This window comes from Tamandua tetradactyla, chromosome 17, assembly GCF_023851605.1.
Source record: "Tamandua tetradactyla isolate mTamTet1 chromosome 17, mTamTet1.pri, whole genome shotgun sequence".
In the NCBI taxonomy this organism is placed as follows: Eukaryota; Metazoa; Chordata; class Mammalia; order Pilosa; family Myrmecophagidae; genus Tamandua; species Tamandua tetradactyla.
The window spans coordinates 17996024-18023942 of record NC_135343.1 but is presented as its reverse complement, the minus strand read 5'-3'; the positions used below and the strand labels follow the sequence as shown (position 1 = coordinate 18023942).

Below are 27919 nucleotides of genomic sequence, written 5' to 3'. Positions count from 1 at the left end.
CGGGAAGAAAATATAAGGAAGGAATTTTAATATTATTTAATAATTAATTATAATACAGTTGAGTACAGATATAGAATTTGTATGTATGTATATATACACTCACATAATTGTTACTTGAACATTTTATACTGAGAATATATTCATGCATTACTTGTGCCCTTTAATTCTTAAAATACAAATAAAAGTTGAAGTTATAGCAAAGAATATAGTGCGTAAAATAAAGAGGGCAAAGGACTGAGATTTTCAGAAATGATGAGAATAAAAATGCTTTTTCATGCCTTAAAATATCCAGATTCCTTGAAAAACAAGACAAGGAAGGAAGGAGGGAGGGAGGGAGGAAACGGCTCCCTTCTCTTGTCTGTGCTGCTCCCCAGGTGGCCCCATGAGGCAGGTGTCCAGACTACCCTGGTTTCAGTGCCTCGTCACTGTTCTCAGAAAGCAGGAGGACAGCCGGAGTCACAGGGACACCCACGGGCTCCAGGCCGGGTGACCTGCCTGCAGCGGCCCAGTGTGGCAGCAGCTTAACCAGGACAGCACAGCTCTCCGGGCTCCCGGCCATGACCTTCACAGGCCACAGCCTTTCTAGGGAATCTGCCTCCAACAAAATGACCTGCTCTTCACTCGTTCCTGGAGAGTAAGGGGAGTGGAGAGCATGGCGTGTTGCCACGTCGCTCAAGGAAGGGGTCTCAGATCCTGGTGGCCATTAGAGCAAGAGACAGGCAGTCGGCAGGGCCCCTGGAGGAGTCGTCAGACCTCCCCGAGCACCTTCCCGGCCTGGGCCCCGGGGCTGCATTCAGGGCAGAGGCAAACAGGAGGCATGGGGTGGGGGGCTGGGGTAGGCATGAGAAAACCCAGGGCTTCAGCAGGCGCCGAGGGCCGACTATGAGCTGCATGAGGTCTGGCTTTGCTGCTAAACTGGCCCCCATGCCTGACAACTTCTTTACAGGTGGAAACAGAATCATGAGATATTGGGGTCCTTTCCTGGGACAAATACAAAGCTCGAACCTAGGTGGCTCGGACACGTGTGAGCTGGAGGGAAAGTGACCACGGATCTTCCCTTGTGAACCCACACTCTCGAGGAATCTGTCTGAAGACACCTGCACCTACTCCCAGGAGCAGTTCCACACGAGCTGAAGCCACAGCCAGCAGGCCAAATGGCTGCTCTACCCGGCGGGGCCCGGCTCCAGCCCAGGAGGGCAGGGCCCAGGAGCCCAGCGGCCCGGGTATAAACTCCAGACTGTGTGATCCTGGGCGAGACACCGAGCCTTGATTTCTCTGTCCCAGTAAGTGTAGCAGCAGAACTGCTCTTAGACTGGGGCAATAGGGGCCCATGCGGGCCTCCGCTGGCCATGCCCGTTTCCAAAGGGCAAGGAGCCTGCAGGGGCAAAAAGGCTTGAGGGTGAGAAAAGGATGAGGGGAGATGAGGGTGCGGATGGCAGTGAGGAGCGGGAGGAGAAGCACAGGAGCAAGTCCCGACAGCAGAGGCGCAGGGGCGGCAGACGTGGGTACTCTTGCTGGGCCCTAAATTCTGCTCAGCGTTCACCGCCAGGCTCTGCGCGAACCACCTCCGCTCTTCTGAGCTCCCGTGAATCCGCGGCCTTCCTGTGGGCCTCCTCGCCCCCCACTCTTCACCTGGGCAGGCACCAAAGTGTTTCCTGCCAGGCCAGCACCAAATACACGTTCCTTAGCCCCGTGCACCGTCCCTCGCCCTGTGCACCGTCCCTCAGCCTATGCACCGTCCCTCAGCCCCGTGCACCGTCCTTTCAGCCCGGTGCACCGTCCCTCAGCCCCGTGCACCGTCCCTCAGCCCCGTGCACCGTCCCTTCAGCCCCGTGCACCGTCCCTCACCCCTGTGCACCGTCCCTCACCCTGTGCACCATCCCTCAGCCCCAGGCACCGTCCCTCAGCCCCGTGCACCGTCCCTCAGCCCCGGGCACCGTCCCTCAGCCCTGGGCACTGTCCCTTCAGCCCCGTGCACCGTCCCTCAGCCCTGCCGTCTTCTAGGGCAACGCGGGGATCTATGGCCCTGACAGCCAGGTCTGGGTGTCTGGGCTGCTTTCTTAAACTATCAATATTTATGAGATGATGGTGCCTTCATTTAGGTTCCCTAGATAGATCAATACTTAATATGTTTACTAAAAACCAGATATCACCTCCTCAGGATCCCATCCAAGGCAGGCTCTGTGGTTCTCAGCAACCACACTCCTCTCTCCAGAAATCACACCACTCCTCTGCTAAAACACTCAGGAGTCCCTCTCCATTTCTTTCTTCTTCTTCCACTGTTTTCACCTTACTTAATACCAAAAAGGGTCTCAGGCAGGCCCTGTTTCTTTCAGGAGCCAGAGGCTGGAAAGAATATCAGAAAGGGGGTCCTGCTGGCTGTGCTCCCCACCCCCGCAGGTGCCGGGAAGGCCACACGGGGCACCCCAAAAGTCACCACAGTTGGCATGTCCTCCTGTCCTCAGGATGTCTCTGGTCCCCACGGCAACTGCTTCCAGCCTTTATCACCCTCCTCCCACCTTCCATGTCCCCCCTTCTCCTCATGATTTCAGAAGGACCTCCTATGTCCCAATACAAGGGAAACCACGTTGCCATTCCTCAAAGATCCAAAACTTAAGGGACCCTTATGCCCACTCACGCCCCCCTGCATTCCTATCCCTGGCACGGAAATGTGCCCGCTTCCAGGCCTGGTCTTCAGGCTTTCCCTCCATCCCCGAGGAGCGTATCCATCTTTCTTCCCAGGGCCGGCCCCCACTCTGCCCCTGCTCTATCAATGGCCCTCTGTCCCTCCTGGCTCACAGGTATCTCCTTTCCTACTGTCTTTTTCCTGGCCAGATGAAACATTCTGAAACCAGCTCCTATCTCAACGCAACAGAAACTTCCTTCACTCCTTGCTGCCCTCTAGCTATTGTAGCCCTTTCCTGGCCTTCACAGCCAAGCCATGTGAAAGTACTGAAGACTGTTGCTGTGCAGCTGAGATTCACCCTCCACTCTCGCTTCAGCCACTGCACCCGGGTATCCATCCCCACCATTCCACCAAGGCTGCTCCTGACCAGCTAACGACCTCCTCTTTGTTAAATCCAAACCCACGTTTCCTTTCATACTTCAAATAACTTCTTGGGAGCATTGGGCATGAATGGCCACTTTTTTAAAGTCAATTTTTAAAACTAATCTCAACGCTCTGGCCTCTGTGATGTCATCCCTTGCTAATTTTCCTCCTACCTCTGAGGTTCTCACATCTAATTGCCTTGGCAAGTTAACCCTTGGATGGTGGTGGTACCAAGGTGTTCTCCTTGGCTCTTCTCTCTTCATACTCAAGGTATGAATGACTTTATGGCTTTAACTACTACTTAGACACTGACAAATCTCAAAACTAAATGCTTAGTTTGGACTTTTCCTTTGAGTTTCCATGAGTATGTCCAAGAGCCTAATGGACAGCTCTTATATGGAAATTTCCCAAGGGCACTTCAAAGCTAGCATGTCCCAAATGCAACTCACCCTCTTTGCCTCTCAACTTGCTCTCCCTCCGGTGTGCCTCAGCTCAGTGAATGCCACCACTGTCCCCCCAGTTGGATCTGGTCACCAAGTCCAGAAAATTATTCCTCCTCCATATCTCTTAGGTTAACTTCTTCCTCTTTATTCCCACTGCAGTCGTTACCTTATTTCCAATTGCCATAACTTCTCATTGGGGTCCTTTTAATAACCAATCTACTTGTGTCCTGTTTTTTTTTTCTTATATTTTATGTTTTTCTACAATGGAAGTTTATTAGTAGTATATTCAGTACAAACAATAAAATACCATTTTAAAACAATTCCCATGTGAAATCCATGCCCTGTAATTACTCAGGTCCCAGAACATGTTCCATTTTCCTACATTATGTGCTGCTCAACTGAGCAGTCAATTCACAGGTGGGATAGCAAGAGACAGGGGAAGGAACCCTAGACTCAAGAGTCAAGCTTCAAATCCTACTTCTCTGGTTCACATACTGTGTGATGTGAGAAGTTACTTTAAGCCCCTGAGCTGTGCTCTCCTCACCTTGGACTTGGGGATGATGTCACCTAAACCCAAGGCTTGTGCAAGAGCAATAAGATATCTTAGATGAGAGTGTTCTAGAATGGCTCCTTCCCAGGGTAACTCTGAACTCTGGACTGTAACAGAAAAACCTGAGCTCACAGCTACCACGTGCTCCGGGGCCTAACTCCAGAAATACGTCTTCCTTTGCACTCCAGTGTATCTTTTCCTTATATTATTTCCATACTTGTGTACACTCATCTTGTCTCCCCTGCTAGATTACTATCGGAAGAGGCGGAGTCACAACCTCCTCATTCTCAGGTTTTCCTCCACGAAGGCTTGGGTGAGGCCCTGCAGAGCTGGCCTAGCAAAGGTGCAGTTCCTACCAGTGACAAAATGAGTCCTCGCGCTCAGTCCTCCAGCCAAACCTCTATCTTACTTTCTGGGCTATGAGAACAGCCCAAGAGTTTTTTAAAAGAGAGAAGAGGGAGCATGTGGGTGCGGGGGGGAGCGGAGGGGGGCGAGGGGAGCAGGGAGCGTCTTACCTTTACACTGCAAGCCCTGCCGCAAGAGACCCCAGAGCAGGGAGCCGCAGTGGTCGCAGAAAGTGGGGACCTTGTAGTTGTGGATGCCGAATTTGTGGGGCATGTTGACGCTGAACCGCTGGGAACCCACCTGCAGGGACGGCAAAGCACAGGGTCACCGTGGAGCTCCGTTGTGCCCCGAGTGCTTGTGGTTGGAGCACCTTCAGAACCGCCTGACCCCAAAGCACAGAAGGGAGCGGGCCGGTTTGGCTCTGACAGCAACCCTATGAACTGAGGTGATGGGTGCCTCCTTCCTGCCCCAGAGTCTTTGTGCCTGATGCCCTTAACCCATTCTCTGGCACTCTGGGGTTGACATTGCATGGCCAGGCCTTTTCCCCGGCCCCAGGCGGTGTCCCCCAGGCCTTCCAGCCTCTAAACGCTCAGAGTACACAGCACTCAATTTGCATCGCACAATTTAGCTATTAATGAGATGTCCCTTGTGCTTTCAGTAGGGCTTTGTGCATGGACGCCTGGCCTAGGTGGAGAGATTTTGAGCTGCTGGATGGTGGAAACAGCCTTCTGCAAAGCGTCTTGCGAACTCAGCACAGTGCCCTGGAAAGTGCAGGCCCTAAGGACAAGTAACAATTCTGCTGTAAATTACTAACACCCGCCAGGCGTCATCCTCTGAGACCTCAGCAGCACCTAGGGACGGCACCGTTGTTATCCTACGAGATGAGGAAATTATGGTGCAGTGAGATTATGAGACTTGCCTGTCGCCTGAAGAGTGGCAGAGAGCCAGGATTAGATCCTGTGAGTTGGAATTCAGAGCCCAGGCTTTTTAACCTCTATGCTGCCACTTACTGGTTGTTTCAAAAGAATAAAGAGAAGGGAGAGGAAGCGGGAACAGGAGCCCAGGTATCTGACCAGTGTCTCAGGCAAGTCTGTTGACTTCTTTGGGCCTTGGATTTCTCATGTGCAAATGACGATACCACCCTCTGCCCCACCTAACCTCACAAAACAGGGAGGGAAGGGGTCAGCGGGGATGGGAGAGATGGGAAACACTGTGTTCCCCAGAAGAGAAGCAAGGGTCTCTTTTGCTCCTGCATAGGTTACTGCCTGCCTCTGTTTACGGTTCGGCTGTGGCAGGAAGCAGGCCCCTCTCAGACTAGGCAGAGACCTTCGCCGGAGACCCCCATGGGCCGGGGAAGAAAGCTGCCCTTGCTACTCTGGGAATCAGGGCAGATGTTCTCCAAGGTAATGGAAAGCAAGGGTGCAAAGAGGCTCTACCTGGGGCACCTAGCTGACTGGTGAGCAAGATGCCCCACGGGGGGCTAAAGAAGGAGAGCTGAGCATGGAACAGAGGCACACAGGCACCGCAGGCCTGAGGGCTTCATAAGTCCCCTATCAACCAGCACTGAGGAACGACTGACATTAGCGTCTGCCCAGTACAATTCCCAGATTGACTGAAAACAATTGTGGCCTCCCCTCCTTAGATTCGTAGCTCAGGAGTGCCTATCCATGAACATAGTCAGTGTGGTAGTTGGAGTCAGTTGTCAACTTGGTCAGGTGAAGGCATCTAGTTTATTGCTGTGGACATGAGCCAATGGTACTCATTTGTTGCTAATTACATCTGCAGTTGGCTAGGAGGTTGCCTGCTGCAATGAATGATGTTTGACTTAATTAGCTGGTGCTTAAATGAGAGACTCAACACAGCACAGCCCAAGCAGCTCAGCATACCTCAGCTCAGCCCAGGCCTTTGGAGATGCAGAAAGGAATCACCCCGGGGAAAGTTGTTGGAACCCAGAGGCCTGGAGAGAAGGCCAGCAGAGACCATCCTGTGCCTTCCCACATAAGAAAGAACCTCAGTGGAAAGTTAGCTGCCTTTCCTCTGAAGAACTAGCAAAATAAATCCCCTTTTATTAAAAGCCAATCCATCTCTGGTGTGTTGCATTCCAGCAGCTAGTAAACTAGAACAGTCAGTAAACTCTAGGCCTGCCTGCCTCACCCTCAGGACACTTAAGATAACCGAGCTCACTCCATTGCTACAAATCCTGAAGCTGTGGTGGACAACACGGACAACAGAGTTGCAGTCTCCCAAAATATCCTGATAGGAAGATGAAAGACAGGCAAAGGTGAGGTAGGGAGGTCTCCCCAGGTGAGGTGTGGTGCGAGGCTGGGTTGCTGTGAGACGCTCAGCTGTGCCCGCCGTGGATGGAAGGCATCAGAGAATGGTGGGGGGAGAATGGAGGCACACAGGGAACAGCAGGCCACAGAGCCACGGAGGGGAAACACACAATCATGTGCACATGCATATATGCGTGCATACACACACACGTGTGCATACACACACACACAACTGAAGAGATAGACCCAAAGGGGTGAGTGAGACTAAAAGAAAGAAGAAAGAGAAGGAGAGAGGCAGAAAGACAGAATTCTAAGTTTAAAAAAAGGAGAAAAGACAAGAAAGAAGGAACTAGAGAACTAGAGCATTCCTTGGTTAGCACATTTGGAAGTGCAAGGCGAGGCGTGGGCCACGCGTGTTCACACATGCAGACACAGACAGGGAGAGGCACGTCAGCCACTGCTCATGGTGCAAAAGCTCCAAGGAGCCATCGACAGAGCACCTTGTGATAGGAGGACACGAGAAGCCCAATGTTGAGAGCTGTGTGCATGTGTGGCGTGGGTGTCTCGTGTGTGTGGGCAGCAGCCTGTGTATTACACTGCAGGTGCTTACACACAAGAATCCTCAGCCCCTGGCAATTTACCTCCCTCAGGACACACACTGAGTGTGGGAACACACCTTATGGGGACTTCCTTTCACTGCTCGGCATGCCAGGACAGAGTCAGAAAAGCCAGGTCACAGGCTCAGCTGGGTTCTGTGCTTTCCGAACCTCACCCCTCCACCTGCATGGCAGGGACTTTTATGGAAGTTTTCCCACCAAGGACGTGTGAACGAGTTCTGGAAGTCTGCGGAGGATAGGATCAGCTTGCAGTTGATGAGGTCTGTGAGAGGGCAGGGATCTCATATGGATCCTCTTTGTCCCCAGGTACATGGAACAATGCCTGGCACACAGTAAATGCTCAGTAAGTGTTCACTGAAGGGTTCATGAAAAAAGAAGGCAGGCAGGCAAAAAAAAGTAGGGAGGAGGTTAGCAGCAAGCAAGCCATCTCTTTCCTTCTTTTATCTGTAAAAGGAATGGGGATAACCCTGTCATTTGGGTTATGATCCTAGTCTGGGGATTAGGAGACCCAGGTGATGGTATGCAATTTCAACCAACAAAACCTCTGCGGCAAACTTTAGCTCAATCTGGTCTCAGTTTGCCTTTCAGGGACCTGGAGGTTCAGTCTAATCGTTGTCCCCTCCTGTCTTCCAGACAGAGACAATGTGAAAGCTAAAGGAAATAAAAGATGGGAAATACTTTGGATGCCAAGATGCTAGTTGGCTAAATTATTTTAAGAAGCAGGCAGAACTCTCTGTGAGTCACTCCTTTCAGAAAACAAATCCTAAGTCCACCTGACTATAAACCCAGCTGATTATAAACACACTGATGGCCTCTCTCTCTGGGGTAATACAGCTCCAACCCCCCCCCCCCCAATTCTAACGGCCTATTATTACATAATATTTCCCTTAGGATTAAAAGCATGTCTTTGAAATGGACTGTTCTGAACACAGATACACCTGTACTCACGTACACATGTCATCTTCCTCAAGAATGTTTTTAATCCATCCACGGGACCACCATTCTCTCAACTCTTAGGAGAGACCTAGCATCGCTGCTGGATTTTCTTGCTTCCTTACCCCAAACAACTTCCCTAAGAGTCCGTTCGACACTACTATTTAAAACCAAGAGACAATATGGCACAGCCGTCAAGAGCATGGGCTCTAGAATCGACTCTCTGGGTTTGAATGTGGCCTTTTCACAGATGAGCTGTGTGATTTGGGGCGAGTCAATCTGCCCTCGGTGTGCTTCTGTTCTCTCTGTTGTAAAATGAGACTGATAATATCTATCTCGTTAAGGTTGTTATAGGATTAATTAATGTATGTTAAAGTGCTAAAATTAATACATGGTTCAGTGCCCAAGGAATGTCGGGTACTGTTATCACTGTGGTTGGGTCTGCCTCCTAAGTATTTCTTGCATTTGCTAATTCCACCCCATTCCACCCCCCCCCCCCGCCCCCACTCAGAGAGCTAAGGTTCCTGCGTTGGTGCTGTATCTCCGTCACTGTTTACAGGGTACGCCATTCACCCAATTAGCCAATTAGAGTGCACAGATGAGATAATGAATTAAAATAATTTATATATATTTTTTTGTGGGCTTTGTCTCTGGCATCATACCCCTCGTGCCATAGTATTTACAGATATAAGCCGAGTTGGAGGGGCTGCGTTCTGTAAATTGTGCCTGAGGCTGGAAGACTGCGGGCAACTTCCTTAGTTTTTGATCAATGTAATGTAAAGGGAGATAGGAATTTAGAGAGAGAAGCTTTTTTCCTGAGGATCACAGAGAGGCATGAGAGGGAGGGGAAGATGATAAAGCAAGCCAAGAATCTCAATCCATAAATATTTACCTCGTCGGGAGTTTCCTGTTTCTTTAATCCAGCACACTTCGTAATTATGAGCTCGTGGCATCGCTTGTGGACCACACAAGTGCAAACTGCAAACAGCAAAACATGGGAAGGCTGAGCGACAAGTGTCTGCAGAAAGTTCCCACCCTAAGATTTAATCAGGTTGAGGTGTGGGATGAGGGGAGCATGCCCGCTCTACCCCTGAGTCTAAATTTATGGCTCTCCCTAAAGCTCTTTGTGCAGTTTTTTCAAAGCACTTTGCCATCAGAGCCATTAGGGTTTCCTAAATGCTCAGAAGAAGAATGATGCATTCATATTTAAAGGGTGTCGGCAGTTTTCACCAATTCAGGGAGTGCTGATCCATTTCCTTGCTTCTGATACGCCCAGGTCAGGGAAGAGTCTCCCCCACCCCTCCCACAGAGCCTTGTCTGCTGCAGGACTCACAGGCCCCCTGCTCCACTCAGGCTCATGCAACATGGCTGCAGGTGAACAGATGTTTTTTTTTACATGGGCAGGCACCAGGAATCGAACCTGGGTCCTCAGGCATGGCAGGCAAGCATTCTTGCCTGCTGAGCCGCCATGGACCGCCCTGAACCGATGTTTTGTGGCACAGAAATTCTTAGCATTTTTAAAAATCTGGTTCTGCCCTTACAACCAAACTTTAAAATTCCCAGCTAATGTAATATCTCCACAAGAAGTGGTCTGCAGCTGTGTCTTTTGTGTCGTGGGGCAGTGTTGGGCAGGTGGTGGCAGAAGAGGTAAGCACCTCTGCGCACAGGTTACCCCAAGGACACAGCATCTCTCAATGGAGTTTATCCAACTCGCCCCCAAGGGTGAACCCACGTTAAACAGTGTTGGGCGAGGAGAAGGAACAGCCTCCCAGCTCTAACCACAGAGAAACCTCAACACAACCACATCGCATTTCCACTTTCCAGTCCTGTACAACTTAACCTTGCATTTGTAGCCAATGAACTGAAAAAACATAATCTCCAGTCACTTCAAGTGCCTTTTAAACTGTTAAGAGCTAATGATTCCGAATTAGAGACAAAAAGGGAGCATCAGCAAGGGCCATTCCATGATGCTGAATAAAACCGAGTGTCTTCAGTTCTTCAGGCAGTAGCCAAGTAAGTCGCAGGCAGAGGGCACAGAAGCTAGCTCGGTTCAAGGCGGGACTTCCAAAGAGCTCTAACTGAAGTATTCTCTTTCCCCAGGGAAGATGAAAGTTCTACCTGCCACAACGATGCAAAAAGGACCAGGTGGACCGGGGCTTTCTGAAAACACTGGGCTATTCAGAGACAGGTAGTGCCCGCGAGGGAGACAAAGACGGATGTGGGAGTAATGCCGGGGGGCAAGAATAGCAGGAACCTGCTCTACAGAGGGGAGCATAAGCCCGCAGTCAGCATGGGGCCTCTAAGTAAAACGAAGCCCCACACGTGCCTCCTACACGCTTAGTGACCGGGGTTTGTGAAGGCACCTGCCCCCTCCTCCACCTGGGACTTAGTTCATACCATACCTCTTACCTTGACATTGGTATCCCTGCTTTCCTATGACACCCCTGAAAAGAAAAATATACTCCTTTTAAGAAGAGAGAATTTTATTAGGTCAAAAAACAAAGCTGCCCAATTCTGACCACCACCCACAGTGCTCCAGGGTCATCAAGTCCGCCAGGCAATACAATGTTACCTTCCTTGCCAGGCACCTGGGAGTGCATCCTCTCAGAAGGCCACAAGGGCAGCCCAGTGCCCGGAGGAGGGCATGGTCTGGTCACAGTGTCTATAAGTACAGCCATTTGAGTTTCCATTTTGGGCATTCTGGAAAGCCACAAGCTACCCTGCCTGCTTTAGGTGACCTCAATCACTTGAACTTGCCCTTCCTCATGGATAAAATGGATCTCCCTCGTCTCCCAGCACAGAGCATGCTCTCTGGGCTCCCTAATAGTGGAGAAGGGATGCAAGTGACAAACCTGTTCTCTGGGCATCTCAGAGACAGCCAAGGGTTCTAGTTCAGTCTGTGATCAGGATTACGGGTTCAGTCTATAGTTTGGGTTAAGGCCAACATCAGAGGTTTCTTCTGTGGCCAGAGTAAGGGTGCCCCTGGGACGGGGTTGAGGGTCAGCATGGACAACAAACAACCCAACCAACCTGGCCTTAGCGCCGTCTTCAGCAGGTTGAAATAACTGGTCAGGGAGGTCCTGCAATTCCCAGAGGTCACTTGGGCTAAATTTCGGAAACCTAAATCTCATGTGTTTTAACCTTGGGCTTAAAGGAGACCTGAATCCATAGGACTAAGCTTTCCAAGCCCTGCCACCCACACCTCATCCACCAATCACTCAATTCACAAACAAAATACAGAAAATGGAGAAGTGTGTGCAGGTCGGGAGTGGGGCATGGTTTCTGCCGCAGTAGGGTTGAGTTTGCTCTGAGCCATTTTGTCTCAGAACTCTGTGCCAGCCTCAGGGACTAGTTCTGGCTCACCATAAGGATCAGAAAGCCATTACTGGATACCCCAGGATTCCAGGGGTCCTCAGAGCCCAATTCCAATGTCTCCCGGCTGAGTTCACACTGTACCTTGGCCCCACTCGCTCATGCCTGCCAGACTCAAGCACATTGGCACCTCAACACCAGCTTCAGAGAGCTCAGAGAGCTTGCCAGAAAGGCTGGGGGGATGTCAGGAACAGCAGGAGCTTTGAAGACAGGCTAACCCGGGGCAGACTCATGCCTCTGACACTTCTCACTGGTGGACCTGAGCCAAGTCTGTTTTCATTGATGAACCTCGATTTTGCTATTAGTGGAGTGGGATTAACAATATATAGTTCATAAGAGATTGGGAAGATTTAATTAGACATTTCCAGACCTTAACAGAGAACCTGGCGCATGGTGAGGATTCAGTAAAAATCAGTTTCCCTCCAGTTCCCAAAGCCAGTGCTCCTTATTCTCCTCACCTTTAAATGGCCTGTTATCTACCTAATGTAATGGACCCCCATGTACCCATCACTCAGCTTCAACAATGACCAACCCAAGCCCCTTCTCTCCACCCTCCAGATTGTTTTTTAAACAAATCCTAGATATCATATTATTCCATTTATAAATAAATTGGAAGGTCTTTCTAAAAGATAAGGATTCCCTTAAAACAAAACAATATCACAAGACCACTATTGGTCATAAACTCTTAACTCCTTAAGTATAATATAATAATATAAAACATAATATATAAACATCACATGATATTTCCTAAGCAGCTAACACATTTCTTCTGGGAAAGCATTCTCTGCAATTAAATAGAGAATAAATAAAGTACATCAGTGCTTTCAAATGAAGTTCACTACCTCCCTTACTCCGCCAGCCCCTTCTCCCCACAGGACAACTAGAGGTTCCCAGGAGAGGGGGGCTTACCAGATAAAATCCCTGCAGTGGGAGCAGTAGGTGGGCTGTCGAAGGTAGGTGGCCATGAACTTGTGGCCGTTGACCTGGTGGACCCTGCGCCTGACAGCCCCCTGCCGCTTCCTCGGCCGCAAGCGCTCCCTGAACACGCGCTCTTCATTGTCTTTAGGGGCTGCAGAACGAGAGCAGAGAAGAAAGCAGGGGCTTGGTTAGCGCGCCTTAAAGTGGACCTTCCTCAGGTGATCGGGCGGGGCTGGGCGGGAAGCGCCTTCCCCGGTGTAGAGGCTCGGGGTGTCTGGAGGACCCCCATGGCTCAGTTGTAGAGTGACACCAAATGGGGGCGAGGCACCCAGATCCCTGCATTCTCGCACACCAGCTGTGTCCTCGAGTCCACCCTAAGCCCAGATTCTGCAGCGAGCGTGACTATTCCTCTCCTGCCCACACCATCTGCACATTCAAGGGTCGAACAGCTCGAGGTCGAACTCTTACGGCGACCTCCTCAGCAGCGTGAGCTTGGGCAGATGATGTTTACTGTCCTTGAGCCTGGAGGGCATCTCTGTGCGTAAAGTGTGGATAACAGAGCCCACCAGCTAGCCGGGAGGATTTAGTGAAGTCAATTCCCTCGGCATCCAGCTCCCTGGAAAGTGCTTAATAAATGCTCCTTTCCTTCTTTCTTTCCCTCTTAACCAGACTAGGACAACTAACAACCACACTCTAAAGGTCAAACAGTGAGGGAAGCATAACACGTGAAAGCAGATAGTTTCCCCAAAGCTCAAAACCCACCATCATAAATGGGCTTTAGGATCCCATTAGAGACAAAAGAACTGCCGCCATTTCTTCCTTCCAGAGGAAGAAATCAGAGATTTCCCCAAACCTAAGAATGCCCTGTAAGGGGACTAACAGGTGACAACAAAATCAAGAAGCATGATGATAAAGGCTTGCATTTCTATGGTGCTTACACTGTGGCAGGTGCTACACTACGGGTGTTACATATAGTAACTCATTGAACCCTCATAACAGCCCCAGATGGAGGGGTACTGTTATTACCCCATTTTACAGGTGTGGAAACTAAGGCACAATGTGTTTGAGTAGCCTGCTTCTGTGAACACAGCTACTAAGAGGTGGAGCCCAGATTCTCATCCAGAGAGGGGAGGAGACCACTCTAACGTTCTTTACTCCCACAGTGTGGATGGCCCCCATTATGGAAAGGTCAAGCTGCCGGTGGCTTCCCTGAGGGCGGAAGAAGCAGCTCTTGGGTATCCCTCCAGGTTCCTGGCACCTCCACATGGGCACCAGAGGCTGCCATTGAGGCACAGTTTAAAATTCACAAGGAAGACCCTGTCCCCATAGTGACTGAATGCCCGCCATGCGGTCTTGGTCCTTGCCAGAAGAAGCACTGCACCCTCCAGGACTTTAAGAATAGGGTTCCATGAGCTAGAGAAGTGACAGATAAGTGACCAGCACAGCGGTTCCAGGTGGTGAGTGACCTGGGAGGGTCTTCTTTCTACATAGGGAGGTCCTGGATGAAAAAGCTGAGGAATTGAGACACAAAGAACGAGATGAGTGGGCTGGGTCGGAACTCCACTGGGGACAAGAGGCTGCATCCAGGAAAGTGCTGCCCCCGCAGCTAGGTTGGGACATGAGTCCCCTCAGCTCCGCAGTCTGGAGCTCCCTTGAGGAACTGTAAACCAGGAAATTTACTGTCCCTGCTCACAGAGACCATCCAGGGAGTGCACAGAGCGTGCCGATCCCGGAGCCATGAGGCCCGGGGCCCTCAGGAGTGCACGGACAGAGAGTGGGGACGAGGAAGCATACCCCACACCGTACCCCACAACCGCCCCACACCCACGTGCACGGCCCTCAACCCCTGTGCACCCTGAGGACCAACCCCCACACCCCACATGCAAGCATGTACCTGCACCCCACCCCCCATGACACGTGTCCCGCCCCCTGTGCCCCATGCTCCTGCACTGCCCACACCTTCCCGCTGTGACCTGCCTGTGTGTTACCCATGCCATGCCCTGCCGGTGCTGTACCACATTGCCACAACCCCCCTACCGTGCCACCATGACCCCATGTCCTGCACCCCATGCCCCCAGGCACCCATGCAGCGCCACGCCCCACCCTGCCCCACACGCCCCACCCCATCCCCTGTGCCCTACACCATCGCAGACCCCACATCCTGGCTCCCATGCCCTGCACCCCTTGCCACACCCTATGCCCCGTGTCCCCACTCCCTGTACCCCGTGCCTTGCCCCCATGCTGCACCTAGCCAGTAGGCATTTGCAGGGCAGCTGACAAACCCAGTCCTACAACCCAAGATCATTCCAGGTAGGAACATGGGGCCACCAGCCCCATCAAGCCCACAAGCAAAATCTCCACTGAGGTGTATACTACCCACCCTCCAGTCCCGGGGTTGGTTGCTTTCAGCACACACTGGGACCAGCGGACCTGGCTGGAATTGCATTGGGTCTCCATCCAGCTCACCCGACTACCATAGTCTGGGGAGAGGCAAGGCTGAGGGGAAGAGGAGGCCCAAGGGCACCATCTGCTGGGAAGAAACTGACTGTTTGGCTGCAAACAAATCCTCAAGTAGAATGGCATCCCCTTCATGAGGTCTGGACCTTGGCTTGGCCGGGAATTACTAACGAACCATGTGCAAAAGGAGACTTTCAATGCATCCAAGTAAATAGAAAATCTTGGATGACTGAGGGAAACCAACATCCAAAGTAACCCTATCAAGATAATTAAATGTCTCAAAGTCAACAGAAAATCACAAAGCATATGAAGATGCAGGCAGATGTAGCCCAGCTAAATGACCAAATTAAAACACCAGAGGAGACACAAACTTTGGAACAATTAATCAAAATGTTCACACAATGCTCCTAAATAGATTCAATGGGTTGGTTACTGACATAAAGGATATCAAGAAGACACTAGAAGAACATAAAGAAGAATTTGAAAAAATAGAAAAATAGGAGAGATGAAAGAGACTGTAAACCAAATAAAAAATATACCTGAGACACACAACAGCAGATTTGAAGAGACAGGAAAAAGAATAAGCAGGCTAGAGAACTGTGCAATTGAATTTGAAAGCACAAAAGAACAAATGGCAAAAAAAAGATGGAAAAACTTGAAATGGATCTCAGGGAAATGATAGACAACACAAAGTGCACAAATAAAGAATCATTGGCATCCCAGAAGGAGAAGAGAAGAGGAAAGGGCTAGGAAGATTATTTGAGGAGACAATGGGGGGAAACTTCCTAACCCTTATAAAAGACATAAATATGCCAATCAAAGAAGCCCAACAAAACCCAAATAGAATAAATCCGAATAGGCCTACTCCAAGACATATACTAATCAGGCAGTCAAATGTTGAAGAGAAGCAGAAAATTCTGAAAACAGCAAGAGAAAAGTACCTCACCACACATACACAGTAAACCACATAAGACTGAGTTCAGATTACTCAAAGGCACCATGGAAGTGAGAAGGCAGTAGTATGATATACTCAAGATCCTGAAAGAGAAAGACTACCAGCCAAGAATTCTGCATCCAGACAAACTGTCCTTCAAAAGTGAAGAAGAGATTAAAATTTTCACAGCCAGACAAAGGAGCGCAATGGGAGAAAATACTTGGTTATCATTTATTGGATAAAGGTTTGATATCCTGTATACAACTCAACAACAAAAGAACAAACAACTCAATTATAAAATGGGCTAAAGATATTAATAAATATTTTTCCAAAGAGAAAATACAGATTGCTAAAAAGCACATGAAGAGATGCTCATTTTCATTAGCTATAAGAGAAATGCAGATAATGACAACAATGAGATATCACCTCACCCCTATAAGAATGACTGCTATTAAACAAACAAGAAGTTACAAATATTGGCGAAAATGTGGAGAAATTGGAACACTTATACACTGCTAGTGGCAATATATAATTTTACAGCCACTATGGAAGACAGTTTGGTGGTTCTTTAGAAAACTAAATGCCAAGGTGCCCTATGACCCAGCAATACCAGTACTTGGTATATACCCAGGAGAGCTGAAAGCAGTGACAGACAGATATTTGAACACCGATATTCATAGCAGCATTATTCACAATTGCCAAAAGATGGAAACAATTCAAGTGCCCATAACAGAAGAGCGGGTAAACAAAATGTAGTACATACATACAATGAAATATTATGCATCAGTAAGAGGAAATGAGGTCCTGAAGCATATGACAACATGGATGAACCTTGAGGACATAATACTGAGTAAAATAAAGCAGACACAAAGGATAGATACTGTATGACTTTGCTTTTATGACCTTGGTAAAAGTAAACTCAAAGGCTTATGATACAGAATACAGGGGACCTAGAGGTACACAGAAGATAAAGATGGGTGAATGGTGAGCTAATGAGGTTTGAACTTAAATGTAAGGGAATGGATAGAGGTGGAAGCAGTTCATTAGTGGGTCTATAAGTAATACTGCCATATTTAAGGTGGACATGATTAAAAGGGGTCGTATAGGGCTGAGTATTCCACCGATCAACACTACAAATATAAAAAAGTTCTTGCATGAACTACTTCAAAGGTACAAATCTTGCACAAAGAGTAAATAATAGAGGGGTATAGAGAGAAAACTACCTATTGCATGCTATGGAATAAATAATTGGGGGGGGGAGGACAAGAGTTAAGGGGAGGTTTGGATTTTCTATTTGGTAAGGGTGTGTTTATTGGTTATTTTTCTCTTGGGAGCAACGAAAATGGTCTAAAATTGCGAGTGTTGATGATTGTACACTAAGTGAGGATAGCGTGAGACATGGATTGTGGATGGAGGTGGCTGAAGGATACACTGACTGAGAAGCAGAATGGTGAACTGTGGTGTATACATATGATCGAATATTGTGCAGCTGCAGAAAGGAACAAAGTTGTGAGGCATTCAACGAGGTGAATGAACCTGGGGACATTATGGGATGCAAAATAAGCCAGAAACAAAAGAATAAATATTGCATGGTCTCCTTTAGAAAATACTTATAGGAAAATGGGGGCCTAGATTGTAAGCACTTATAGCAGTTACATTTAGTTCGGAGCTGTAATTGTCATTTCTAGATATGGGGGGGGGGGCTACATATGTTTAAACTGGTATTTCCCTGGAACTTTGGGAACCTGTGTGACACCTAAAACTCAGAGTAGGAGTTCTATAGGTCTGAGAGTCAGCACTGTCACTTACAACAACTGTTAAAGAAACCGAAAAAGGGATCAGCCTTCAATTTGAAATAAGAATGAAGCTAATCTGGCCAGGACTAAGGTAAATTAGAATACAGGGGTAAGGATGACATTGTCTCTCAGAATACACAGGTAAGAAGCTAGAGATGGGTGAACTCAGTTAGTTAATGAGGTTGAACTTAAATGTAAGGGAATGGGTAGAAGCAAAAGGTATGAATTTTGTACAAAGAGTAAATAAAAGAGGGGTATAGGGGGAAAACTACTATTGCATGCTTCATCTACTATATGAAACCAGAAAAAGAGAGGCTTATTCTGCCCCAAAACTAAATTTTCCATAGCACATAATCTAACTTCAACCCTTCTGGATAGATCATTTAAACAACCAAACACATTCTCAGAATGGGAATGAGGGCTCGTATATCTGTATAGCTTAATGTAATACCTGGACACATCCCAGAGTATGTTGGGCAGATAACCAAAAAGTATTGGCAATGTTCCTTGAGGGATGGGAGAAAACATATGAAGCTATTAAGCTTTACCACTGGGGAAACCCTGATACTGTCTCAAGCATTAGGGACTCCCAAGTCAATAGGCCAAGCTCTTGATTTAAAGGCTTGCTCTTGTGAAGTTTATTTCTGTAGAGGAGAAGCTAAACCTACCTATAGTTATGCCTAAGAATTACTTCCAGAGGCCCTCTTTTGTTGCTCAGATGTGACCTCTCTCTCTAAGCCTAACTCTGCAAGGAAAATCATTACCCTCTCCTCTATGTGGGACATGACATCAGGGGTAAAAGTCTCCCTTGCAACATGGAATATGAATCCCAGGGATGAGCCTGGGCCTGGCACTGTGGGATCAACAATGCCATCTGTATTAGTTAGGGTTCTCTAGAGAAACAGAATCAACAGGGAACACTTGCAAATATAAAATTTATGAAAGTGTCTCACGTGACCGTAGGAACGCAGAGTCCAAAATCCACAGGGCAGGCTGCGAAGCCGATGACTCCAATGGATGGCCTGGACGAACTCCACAGGAGAGGCTCACCAGCCAAAGCAGGAATGCAACCTGTCTGCTCTGAGTCCTCCTTAAAAGGCTTCCCATGATTGCATTTAGCATCACTAATTGCAGAAGACACTCCCCTTTGGCTGATTATAAATGGAATCAGCTGTGGATGTAGCTGACGTGATCATGACCTAATCCTATGAAATGTCCTCATTGCAACAGACAGGCCAGCGCTTGCCCAATCAGATGAACAGGTACCACAACTTGGCCAAGTTGACACCTGTCCCTAACCATGACAGTCCACCCCTTGTCAACTTGGCACATATATATATATATATATATCACCTTAGACCATACTTAATTTCCAAATGAAAACAAATAAGCACACATTTTTTCTTTTACCTGACAATACTCAACTGTCCTGCATATAACTGGAAACACATTAAATCTCTCCAGAATAGCGTGCAAATCCTTGGGCAACATTCATTCTTAAACTTGATATTTTACAACTTAAATAGTATAACACAAACAAAACAGCATTACAGTCCTCGTTTCTGTAACTGATCACGTGGTCGAAGTTCATATTTATCACTACCTTCTTCCACTACCCATTCCATGTTCCCTTTCCCCTCAGCAAGCACTTCAGCTGGCCGTGGTTCTTTGCCTGGTGGGGTGACCCAAACCTTCATTCCTGAAGTCTCAGAGCCATTAGTGGTCCTGCCTGGATTGTGTTGTTGCAGATTTCCATTGATTTTAATCACAGGGCATGGTAGTACTAATAGACGCCCCAGGGGATCTCCTATATCCCTAGAAAACTCTTCTTTACCTCCATTATGTAGTTGCAGTCCTACTTCCTTCTGATAGTCAGGGTCAATTACCCCAGACAATAATGTAATCCCCTTCTTGGTGTGTTGATCCAGAGGCATAAGTAGCCCAAAGTGGCCAGGTGGCAATCTTAACTTCCAGTTCAGTGGTATCACTGTAGTTTCTCCTGGAGAAAGCACACCCCATTTTGGAACTAAAACCTGTAGACCAGCAGAACTCAGGGTAGCAGGGACAGGAAGCAAAAATTTTCCTAGTGGATCACTAGGAGTAATAGTGAGTGGCACCACACCCATTTCCACCCCTTGGTTCCTGGACCCATGGATCCTGGCTATGGGAGAAACAGCACCATACAGTGGACGCTGATTCAGAGCATACACAGCTTCCTGGAGAACATTACCCCAGCCTTTCAAGTTTTTGCCACCTAGTTGGCACCGTAATTGAGTTTTCAAAAGGCCATTCCACCGTTCTATCAATCCAGCAGCTTCTGGATGATGGGGAACATGGTAAGACCAGAGAATTCCATGAGCATGTGCCCATTCCCGCACTTCATTTGCTGTGAAGTGTGTTCCTTGATCCGAAGCAATGCTATGTGGAATACCATGACGATGGATAAGGCATTCTGTAAGCCCACGGATAGTAGTTTTGGCAGAAGCATTGCGTGCAGGGAAAGCAAACCCATATCCAGAGTATGTGTCTATTCCAGTTAGAACAAATCGCTGCCCCTTCCATGAAGGGAGTGGTCCAATGTAATCAACCTGCCACCATGTAGCTGGCTGGTCACCTCGGGGAATGGTGCCATATCGGGGGCTGAGTATGGGTCTCTGCTGCTGGCAGATTGGGCACTCAGCAGTGGCTGTAGCCAGGTCAGCCTTGGTGAGTGGAAGTCCATGTTGCTGAGCCCATGCATAACCTCCATCCCTACCACCATGACCACTTTGTTCATGAGCCCATTGGGCAATAACAGGAGTTGCTGGGGAAAGAGGCTGACTGGTATCCATAGAACGGGTCATCTTATCCACTTGATTATTAAAATCTTCCTCTGCTGAATTCACCTTCTGGTGTGCATTCACATGGGACACAAATATCTTCATGTTTTTAGCCCACTCAGAAAGGTCTATCCACATACTTCTTCCCCAGACCTCTTTGTCACCAATTTTCCAATTATGGTCTTTCCAAGTCCCTGACCATCCAGCCAAACCATTAGCAACAGCCCATGAGTCAGTATACAAACGCACCTCTGGCCAGTTTTCCTTCCAAGCAAAATGAACAACCAGGTGCACTGCTCGAAGTTCTGCCCACTGGGAGGATTTCCCCTCACCACTGTCCTTCAAGGACACCCCAGAAAGGGGTTGTAATGCTGCAGCTGTCCACTTTCGGGTGGTACCTGCATATCGTGCTGAACCATCTGTAAACCAGGCCCGAGTTTTCTCTTCCTCAGTCAATTCACTGTAAGGAACTCCCCAAGAGGCCATAGCTCTGGTCTGGGAAAGAGAAGGTAATGTGGCAGCAGGAGCGGAAACCATGGGCATTTGTGCCACTTCTTCATGTAACTTACTTGTGCCTTCAGGACCTGCTCTGGCTCTATCTCGTATATACCATTTCCACTTTACAATAGAGTGCTGCTGTGCACGCCCAACTTTATGGCTTGGTGGGTCAGACAACACCCAACTCATGATAGGCAACTCAGGTCTCATGGTAACTTGGTGGCCCATGGTTAAGCGTTCAGTCTCTACTAAGGCCCAGTAGCAAGCCAAAAGCTGTTTCTCAAAAGGAGAGTAGTTATCTGCAGCAGATGGTAAGGCTTTGCTCCAAAATCCTAAGGGTCTGCGTTGTGATTCTCCTATATGGGCCTGCCAAAGGCTCCAGACAGCATCTCTATTTGCCACTGACACTTCCAGCACCATTGGATCTGCTGGATCATATGGCCCAAGTGGCAGAGCAGCTTGCACAGCAGCCTGGACCTGTCGCAGAGCCTCCTCTTGTTCAGGTCCCCACTCAAAATTAGCAGCTTTTCTGGTCACTCGATAAATGGGCCGGAGTAGCACACCCAAATGAGGAATATGTTGTCACCAAAATCCAAAAAGACCCACTAGGCGTTGTGCCTCTTTTTTGGTTGTGGGAGGGGCCAGATGCAGCAATTTATCCTTCACCTTAGAAGGGATATCTCGACATGCCCCACACCACTGGACACCTAGAAATTTTACGGAGGTGGAAGGCCCCTGTATTTTTGTTGGATTTATCTCCCATCCTCTGACACGTAAATGCCTTACCAGTAAATCTAGAGTAGTTGCTACTTCTTGCTCACTAGGTCCAATCAACATGATATCATCAATATAATGGACCAGTGTGATGTCTTGTGGGAGGGAGAAACGATCAAGGTCTCTGCGAATAAGATTATGACATAGGGCTGGAGAGTTGATATACCCCTGAGGTAGGACAGTGAAAGTATATTGCTGACCTTGCCAGCTGAAAGCAAACTGTTTCTGGTGGTCCTTACTAATAGCTATTGAGAAAAAAGCATTTGCCAGATCAATAGCTGCATACCAGGTACCAGGGGATGTATTGATTTGCTCAAGCAATGATACTACATCTGGAACAGCAGCTGCAATTGGAGTTACCACCTGGTTGAGTTTACGATAATCCACTGTCATTCTCCAAGACCCATCTGTTTTCTGCACAGGCCAAATAGGAGAGTTGAACGGGGATGTGGTGGGAATCACCACCCCTGCATCTTTCAAGTCCTTAAGAGTGGCAGTAATCTCTGCAATCCCTCCAGGAATACGGTATTGCTTTTGATTTACTATTTTGCTTGGTAGGGGCAGTTCTAGTGGCTTCCACTTGGCCTTTCCCACCATAATAGCCCTCACTGCACGAGTTAGAGAACCAACGTGGGGATTCTGCCAGTTGTTCAGTATGTCTATGCCAATTATACATTCCGGAACTGGGGAAATAACTACAGGATGGGTCCGGGGGCCCACTGGACCCACTGTGAGACGGACCTGAGCTAAAACTCCATTGATCACCTGGCCTCCATAAGCCCCCACCCTGACTGGTGGTCCAGAGTGACGTTTTGGGTCCCCTGGAATTAATGTCACTTCTGAACCAGTGTCTAATAGTCCCCGAAATATCTGATCATTTCCTTTTCCCCAATGCACAGTTACCCTGGTAAAAGGCCATCGGTCTCCTTGGGGAAGACTTAGAGGAAGGTTAACAGTATAAATTTGTGGCAGTGTAACAGGTTTCTTCCCCATAGGGACCTGGCCTCCCCTTCATTCAAGGGGCTCAGGGTCTGTAAACTATTTCAAGTCTGGAAATTGGTTAAGGGGCCGTGACTCTGTGTTTTTGTAATTCAGGTTAGACTTCTGTTCCCTTGACCTAGAACTCTTTTGTTTATACAGCTCCAACAAGAATTTAGTAGGCTGCCCTTCTATTGTATTTCTAGGCACCCCATGATTTACTAGCCAATGCCACAAATCTCTGCGTGTCATATAATTTTGATGCCTCCTTTGAGTTTGTTGTCTATTATAATACCCACGTCTACCCTGTCTTTGGTGATTAAGTGCTGCCACCTGGCTTCTGCCAACTCGGGATCCTGTCATCCCCATTGTGTTTAAGGATTCCAGCTCAGTGACAGCAGTTCCTACAGTAATATCTGACCTACAGAGAAGTGCAACCACAGAGCTCTTGAGGGATGATGGTGCTAGTCTCACAAATTTATTTCTCACTGTTCTGGTAAAAGGTGCATCCTCTGGACATTCCTGGGGTTTAAGAGCAGGCTTTGCATGATAAATCCACTCTAACATCCCAATCTCTCTAAGCCTCTGGATCCCCTCATCTACATTATACCAGGGCAGTTCTGGCATTTCAACCTCAGGTAATGTTGGCCACCTTTTGATCCATGTTTCAACCAACCACCCAAACAAGCTGTTAACACCTTTTCTAACTGCTCTAGCTATAACATTGAATGCAGAATCTCTGCTTAGTGGGCCCATATCAATAAATTCAGCCTGATCCAGCCTTATATTCCTCCCACCATTATCCCACACTCTTAAAATCCATTGCCACACATATTCCCCTGATTTCTGTCTATATAAATTGGAAAACTCACACAGTTCTTTTGGAGTATAACGTACCTCCTCATGTGTGATACTTTGTACCTCACCTTTAGGGGTCTGTGGGGACTTTAGTCTAGTTATAGGTCTAGAAGAAATGAGGGGTGGTGAGGGTGGGTCATGAAAAGAATTAGAAATATCTTCCAAGCCATTTGCTTCAGGGCTTTCATTTGCAGTTTCATCTGGTGAAACAGGATTAATAACTCTAGGGCTAATCCCTTCAGGAGGAGGTTGGGTGGCCAATTCCTCAAGGCAGGCTGGAGGTGGGGCGGCTATGTCCTCAGGGCAGACTATTACAGGGTTATCTAAAGAAGGCTCAGCATGGTCTAGGGTTTCAACCTCACCCCCAACATCATTATCAATCCATATGTCACCATCCCATTTTTCAGGGTCCCACTCCTTTCCAATCAATGCCCTCACTTTAACGGCAGACACCATGCAAGACTGAGATTTCAGTTTACGTTGTAAAGTTGCTACTCTAACAATAAGATTCTGAGTCTGATTTTCAGAGATCTCAAGTCTACGGCTACAGGAAATAAAATTTTCCTTCAGGATACTCATAGAAACCTCTACATCTTTCAGACGGCACTTAAGCTTCTTGTTTGAAGCCTTAAACCCATCCCTTTCACCCTTTAATGTAGACAGTGTATCTAACAACAACCAACCAACATCTCTATAACTCTTATTCCTACAAAACTCTGTAAAGGTGTCAAAAACATTATCCCCCAGAGTCTGGCTTCGTACAAGTGAAGCATTAGGAGAATCGAATGTTGATATTTTGACTATCTCCTTTGCCAACTCAGTCCATGGATTGGGAGTGTCATTCTGATTACGGGAATCAGAGTCCTTAGTGTCTCTGAGCCCAGTCAGAGTAGAAAACCATTCATAAAAACCCATTTTTAAGATTCTGTTCCTTAAGAACCACTCCCGGTACCAAGATGTATTAGTTAGGGTTCTCTAGAGAAACAGAATCAACAGGGAACACTTGCAAATATAAAATTTATGAAAGTGTCTCACATGACCGTAGGAACGCAGAGTCCAAAATCCACAGGGCAGGCTGCGAAGCCGATGACTCCAATGGATGGCCTGGACGAACTCCACAGGAGAGGCTCACCAGCCAAAGCAGGAATGCAACCTGTCTGCTCTGAGTCCTCCTTAAAAGGCTTCCCATGATTGGATTTAGCATCACTAATTGCAGAAGACACTCCCCTTTGGCTGATTATAAATGGAATCAGCTGTGGATGTAGCTGACGTGATCATGACCTAATCCTATGAAATGTCCTCATTGCAACAGACAGGCCAGCGCTTGCCCAATCAGATGAACAGGTACCACAACTTGGCCAAGTTGACACCTGTCCCTAACCATGACACCATCCTAACCAAAAGAGGGGAAAGAAATGCAAGAAAATAAGATACCAGTGGCTGAGAGAGCTCAAATAAGAGCCCAGAGGCTACTCTTATGAAAGCTTCAGCTATATATTGCTATATGGTTTGCTAAATCCCAACCAAACCATTCCTGTAAACCCCAAAGAACACTTAGGGTTCTGAGATTCTACAAAAGTTTCATGCACTATGATTACTTTCCAGGAACTTACATCCTCCATATGGGTTCCTAGGCCAGATAAGTCCTGAAACTCCGAGGGGCCAGCCTCTTCAAGAACACCAACTAGTTCCATCCCCCATCCCGTATTATTGGCAACCCTTTCCAACATGAAAAAGTTAGAATGGACATAGATCAAATGCCCCTAAAGATTGGAAGAAGGATCATGGAAGAAGGAGGATTTATAACAGAGAAAAGAGGATTCAACAAATGACTATGAATGCTGAATCATTATATTGATACTTCTTTTAGTATTCTGTGTCTTGGAGAACCTAGATATATTATTTAATATATAGTTCATAATCAAATTTCGCTGCTTGTCCTTAAATATGTCTTTTTAAACCAGGAGCTAATCAGAGATTGTGCATTGCATTTGGTTACCATATTTCTAGATTAGTCTCCTTAATCTAGAATACTTTCCTTACATTTTTCCCCCTTTTTACGATACATTTATGAGGAGTTTAGGGTGTTGTTTTACAGAATATTCAGAATTTTCCAACAGTCTGGATTTGTGTGATTATTTCCCATGATTCGTTCCAGATTAAATTGGCAAGATTATCACATAGGACTATGTATCAGTCAATCCAAATATATCCATCAAGAGCCCAATGGATATATTTGTAAATGACATTAACATAAATTTATAGGAGAAATTTAAAATACTCTTACTAGGAATTTAAAAAATGTAAAACAGAGCAGTCTTGACATCCCATTGGCATATCATTTAATACCTAATAAAGCAACAAATTTGTTTTAAATGGTATTATCGACTATTGGCAAGGCTACTGTGAATCTGATTTATTCACTCGCTGCTAGAGGCAATGTAAGTTGATATAACATTTTCAGAAAGCAATATTGCAATCCATAGCAGACGCCACAAAGAGATTCATATCCTTCGACTTGGCAATTCCTTAGGAATTAACTCTAAGTCAATAATTAAACAGAATCTAAGCGCTATATACTTATAGTTTCCCTAGTGCATATCTGCATTAGCTAACAAACAGAAAAAACATCAAAGTCTAACATTAGGAGAATGGTGTGATGAATTACATTACATCAATAGCAATTTTAAACACTGAAATAATATAGAAACATGGAGAAATTTGCTAACATATTGTGAAAGCAATACACAATAACACAACCCAATGTAAAATATATTTGCAGGTTAAGATAATACAGAAGTAAAAATTATGTCACAGTAGAATAATGGGATTATGTATATTAACATTTGAAAAAGTGTTGCCTACGGCTGTTTAATTGTCTTTTTAAAGCAGTTCAGTCTAGATCACGGAAGGGAGGCCCTCATGATGTGCAGGGGTGTTATTCGGCAGGACTTGGCAACATTTGGGGGGGAGAGTGGGGGTGGGGGTGCAAGGGTGTCATGAGCAAGGGGGTGAGGGCACCAGAAGTTGCCGTGGAGAGCAAGACAGACAAGAAAAAACTTCATCTGCTTCCCAACTGCCCATGGCTCGGCACTGAGGAAATGGGGGTCCACTGCTGCCCAGCAGGGGAAGCCTCTCTGGAGGCCAGGCACCGCTGACAAGGGACCCCAGGCTGTGCCTGGGCCGTGGCCTCTCGGCAACATCCAGGCTGGCCCCCTCCCAGGGCCCATTTGACACTTTCCAGGTCCTGTTTTATGACTGCCACCTGGGAGGAGAAATGACCCTTCAGGGAAAAGCCAACCCAGAGCCGGATGCCCTTTGCAAAGGTTTGTGCAGAAATGATGATCCAGGCTGGTCAGATCTAGGGCAAGAATTCAGAAAGCAAAAAGCTCAGCGAGACGTCTTCAGCAGTGACAAGGTCCTCAGTAACCCCATCCTCCAGTGACATTCCAGGCATGCTGTTTACCCCATTCCATTCACCTACAAACTTCACACTCCTCGGAGCTCTCACGCCCATGAAGATTTTATGGCCCGACACTCAGGAGAATCTGTGACAGACTGCAGGCAGGTGGCGGGAGCAGCAATAAGGAGTCCACAGCAACCAGTTACTGTCTATCTATCCAACCTCGCCTGGCCGCCCCTTTTCCTTGGGGGGTGAAACTTCTCAGTCTAGACTAGAGGAACACACACAGCCTTAGGGAGAGGCAGCCCCTACAAAGGACCCCGTGTCACCTTCACTGGCTTGTCTGGTCATTGCTGGTTTCACTGTCCCCCCATCCTGACCCTCACCCAACCTCACATCCTCCTGCCCAAAGAGGGAATCGACAGAACTGGACGCATTCCCCACACAAGGTCAAGGGCAATTAGCCTCCGAGTCCTTGGGAGGCCTTTCTGTTTAAGAATACCTGGCAGGGAAATTCTATCAAGCCCAGGTGTGTGAACTCCTGGATGCCATGCCAGCACTCCTGCCTAGGACACATGAATCAAGAACAGCCCAATCCAAGGGTCGACCATGCCAAAGACACTTGACCCAAGAGCCTGGGCCAGACTGAACCATATACACATCAGCCACCTCTGGGCACCCTATTGCTCCTCACCACAGGCACACAGGGGTCTTTCTGATGGCAGGTGGGCTGCAAGGCCTGCTTCCTTCTGTGGGTGTGTGCTCCCATCTTTTGACCCTCTTTTTCGGGTAGTGTGGTTGAATGGGGGATTAGGAAGCTGGACAAATTTTGCCTTTGCCCCCCCAATTTACTCTATGTCCTTAAATAAGTCACTTAATCTCTTTGGGCTTCTGTTTTCTTA

The 27919-nt window shown here is 47.6% G+C and overlaps 1 protein-coding gene across 2 annotated transcripts in view; it reads right to left on the bottom strand.

Moving 5' to 3' along the window:
• The window catches only part of PRKCE (protein kinase C epsilon), a 549400-nt gene that overhangs the window by 206793 nt on the left and 314688 nt on the right, over positions 1 to 27919 (bottom strand). For both annotated transcript variants that reach the window (XR_013164248.1, XM_077134147.1), the window contains exons 3-6: positions 12492 to 12651; positions 10620 to 10654; positions 9103 to 9188; positions 4558 to 4687 (exon numbers count right to left, since the gene is read on the bottom strand). Coding sequence is in view for 1 of the 2 variants with exons in the window: in XM_077134147.1 (XP_076990262.1) it covers positions 4558 to 4687; positions 9103 to 9188; positions 10620 to 10654; positions 12492 to 12651 (411 nt within the window). In the remaining variant the exon portion in view is untranslated. The remainder of the gene's footprint in view (positions 1 to 4557; positions 4688 to 9102; positions 9189 to 10619; positions 10655 to 12491; positions 12652 to 27919) is intronic.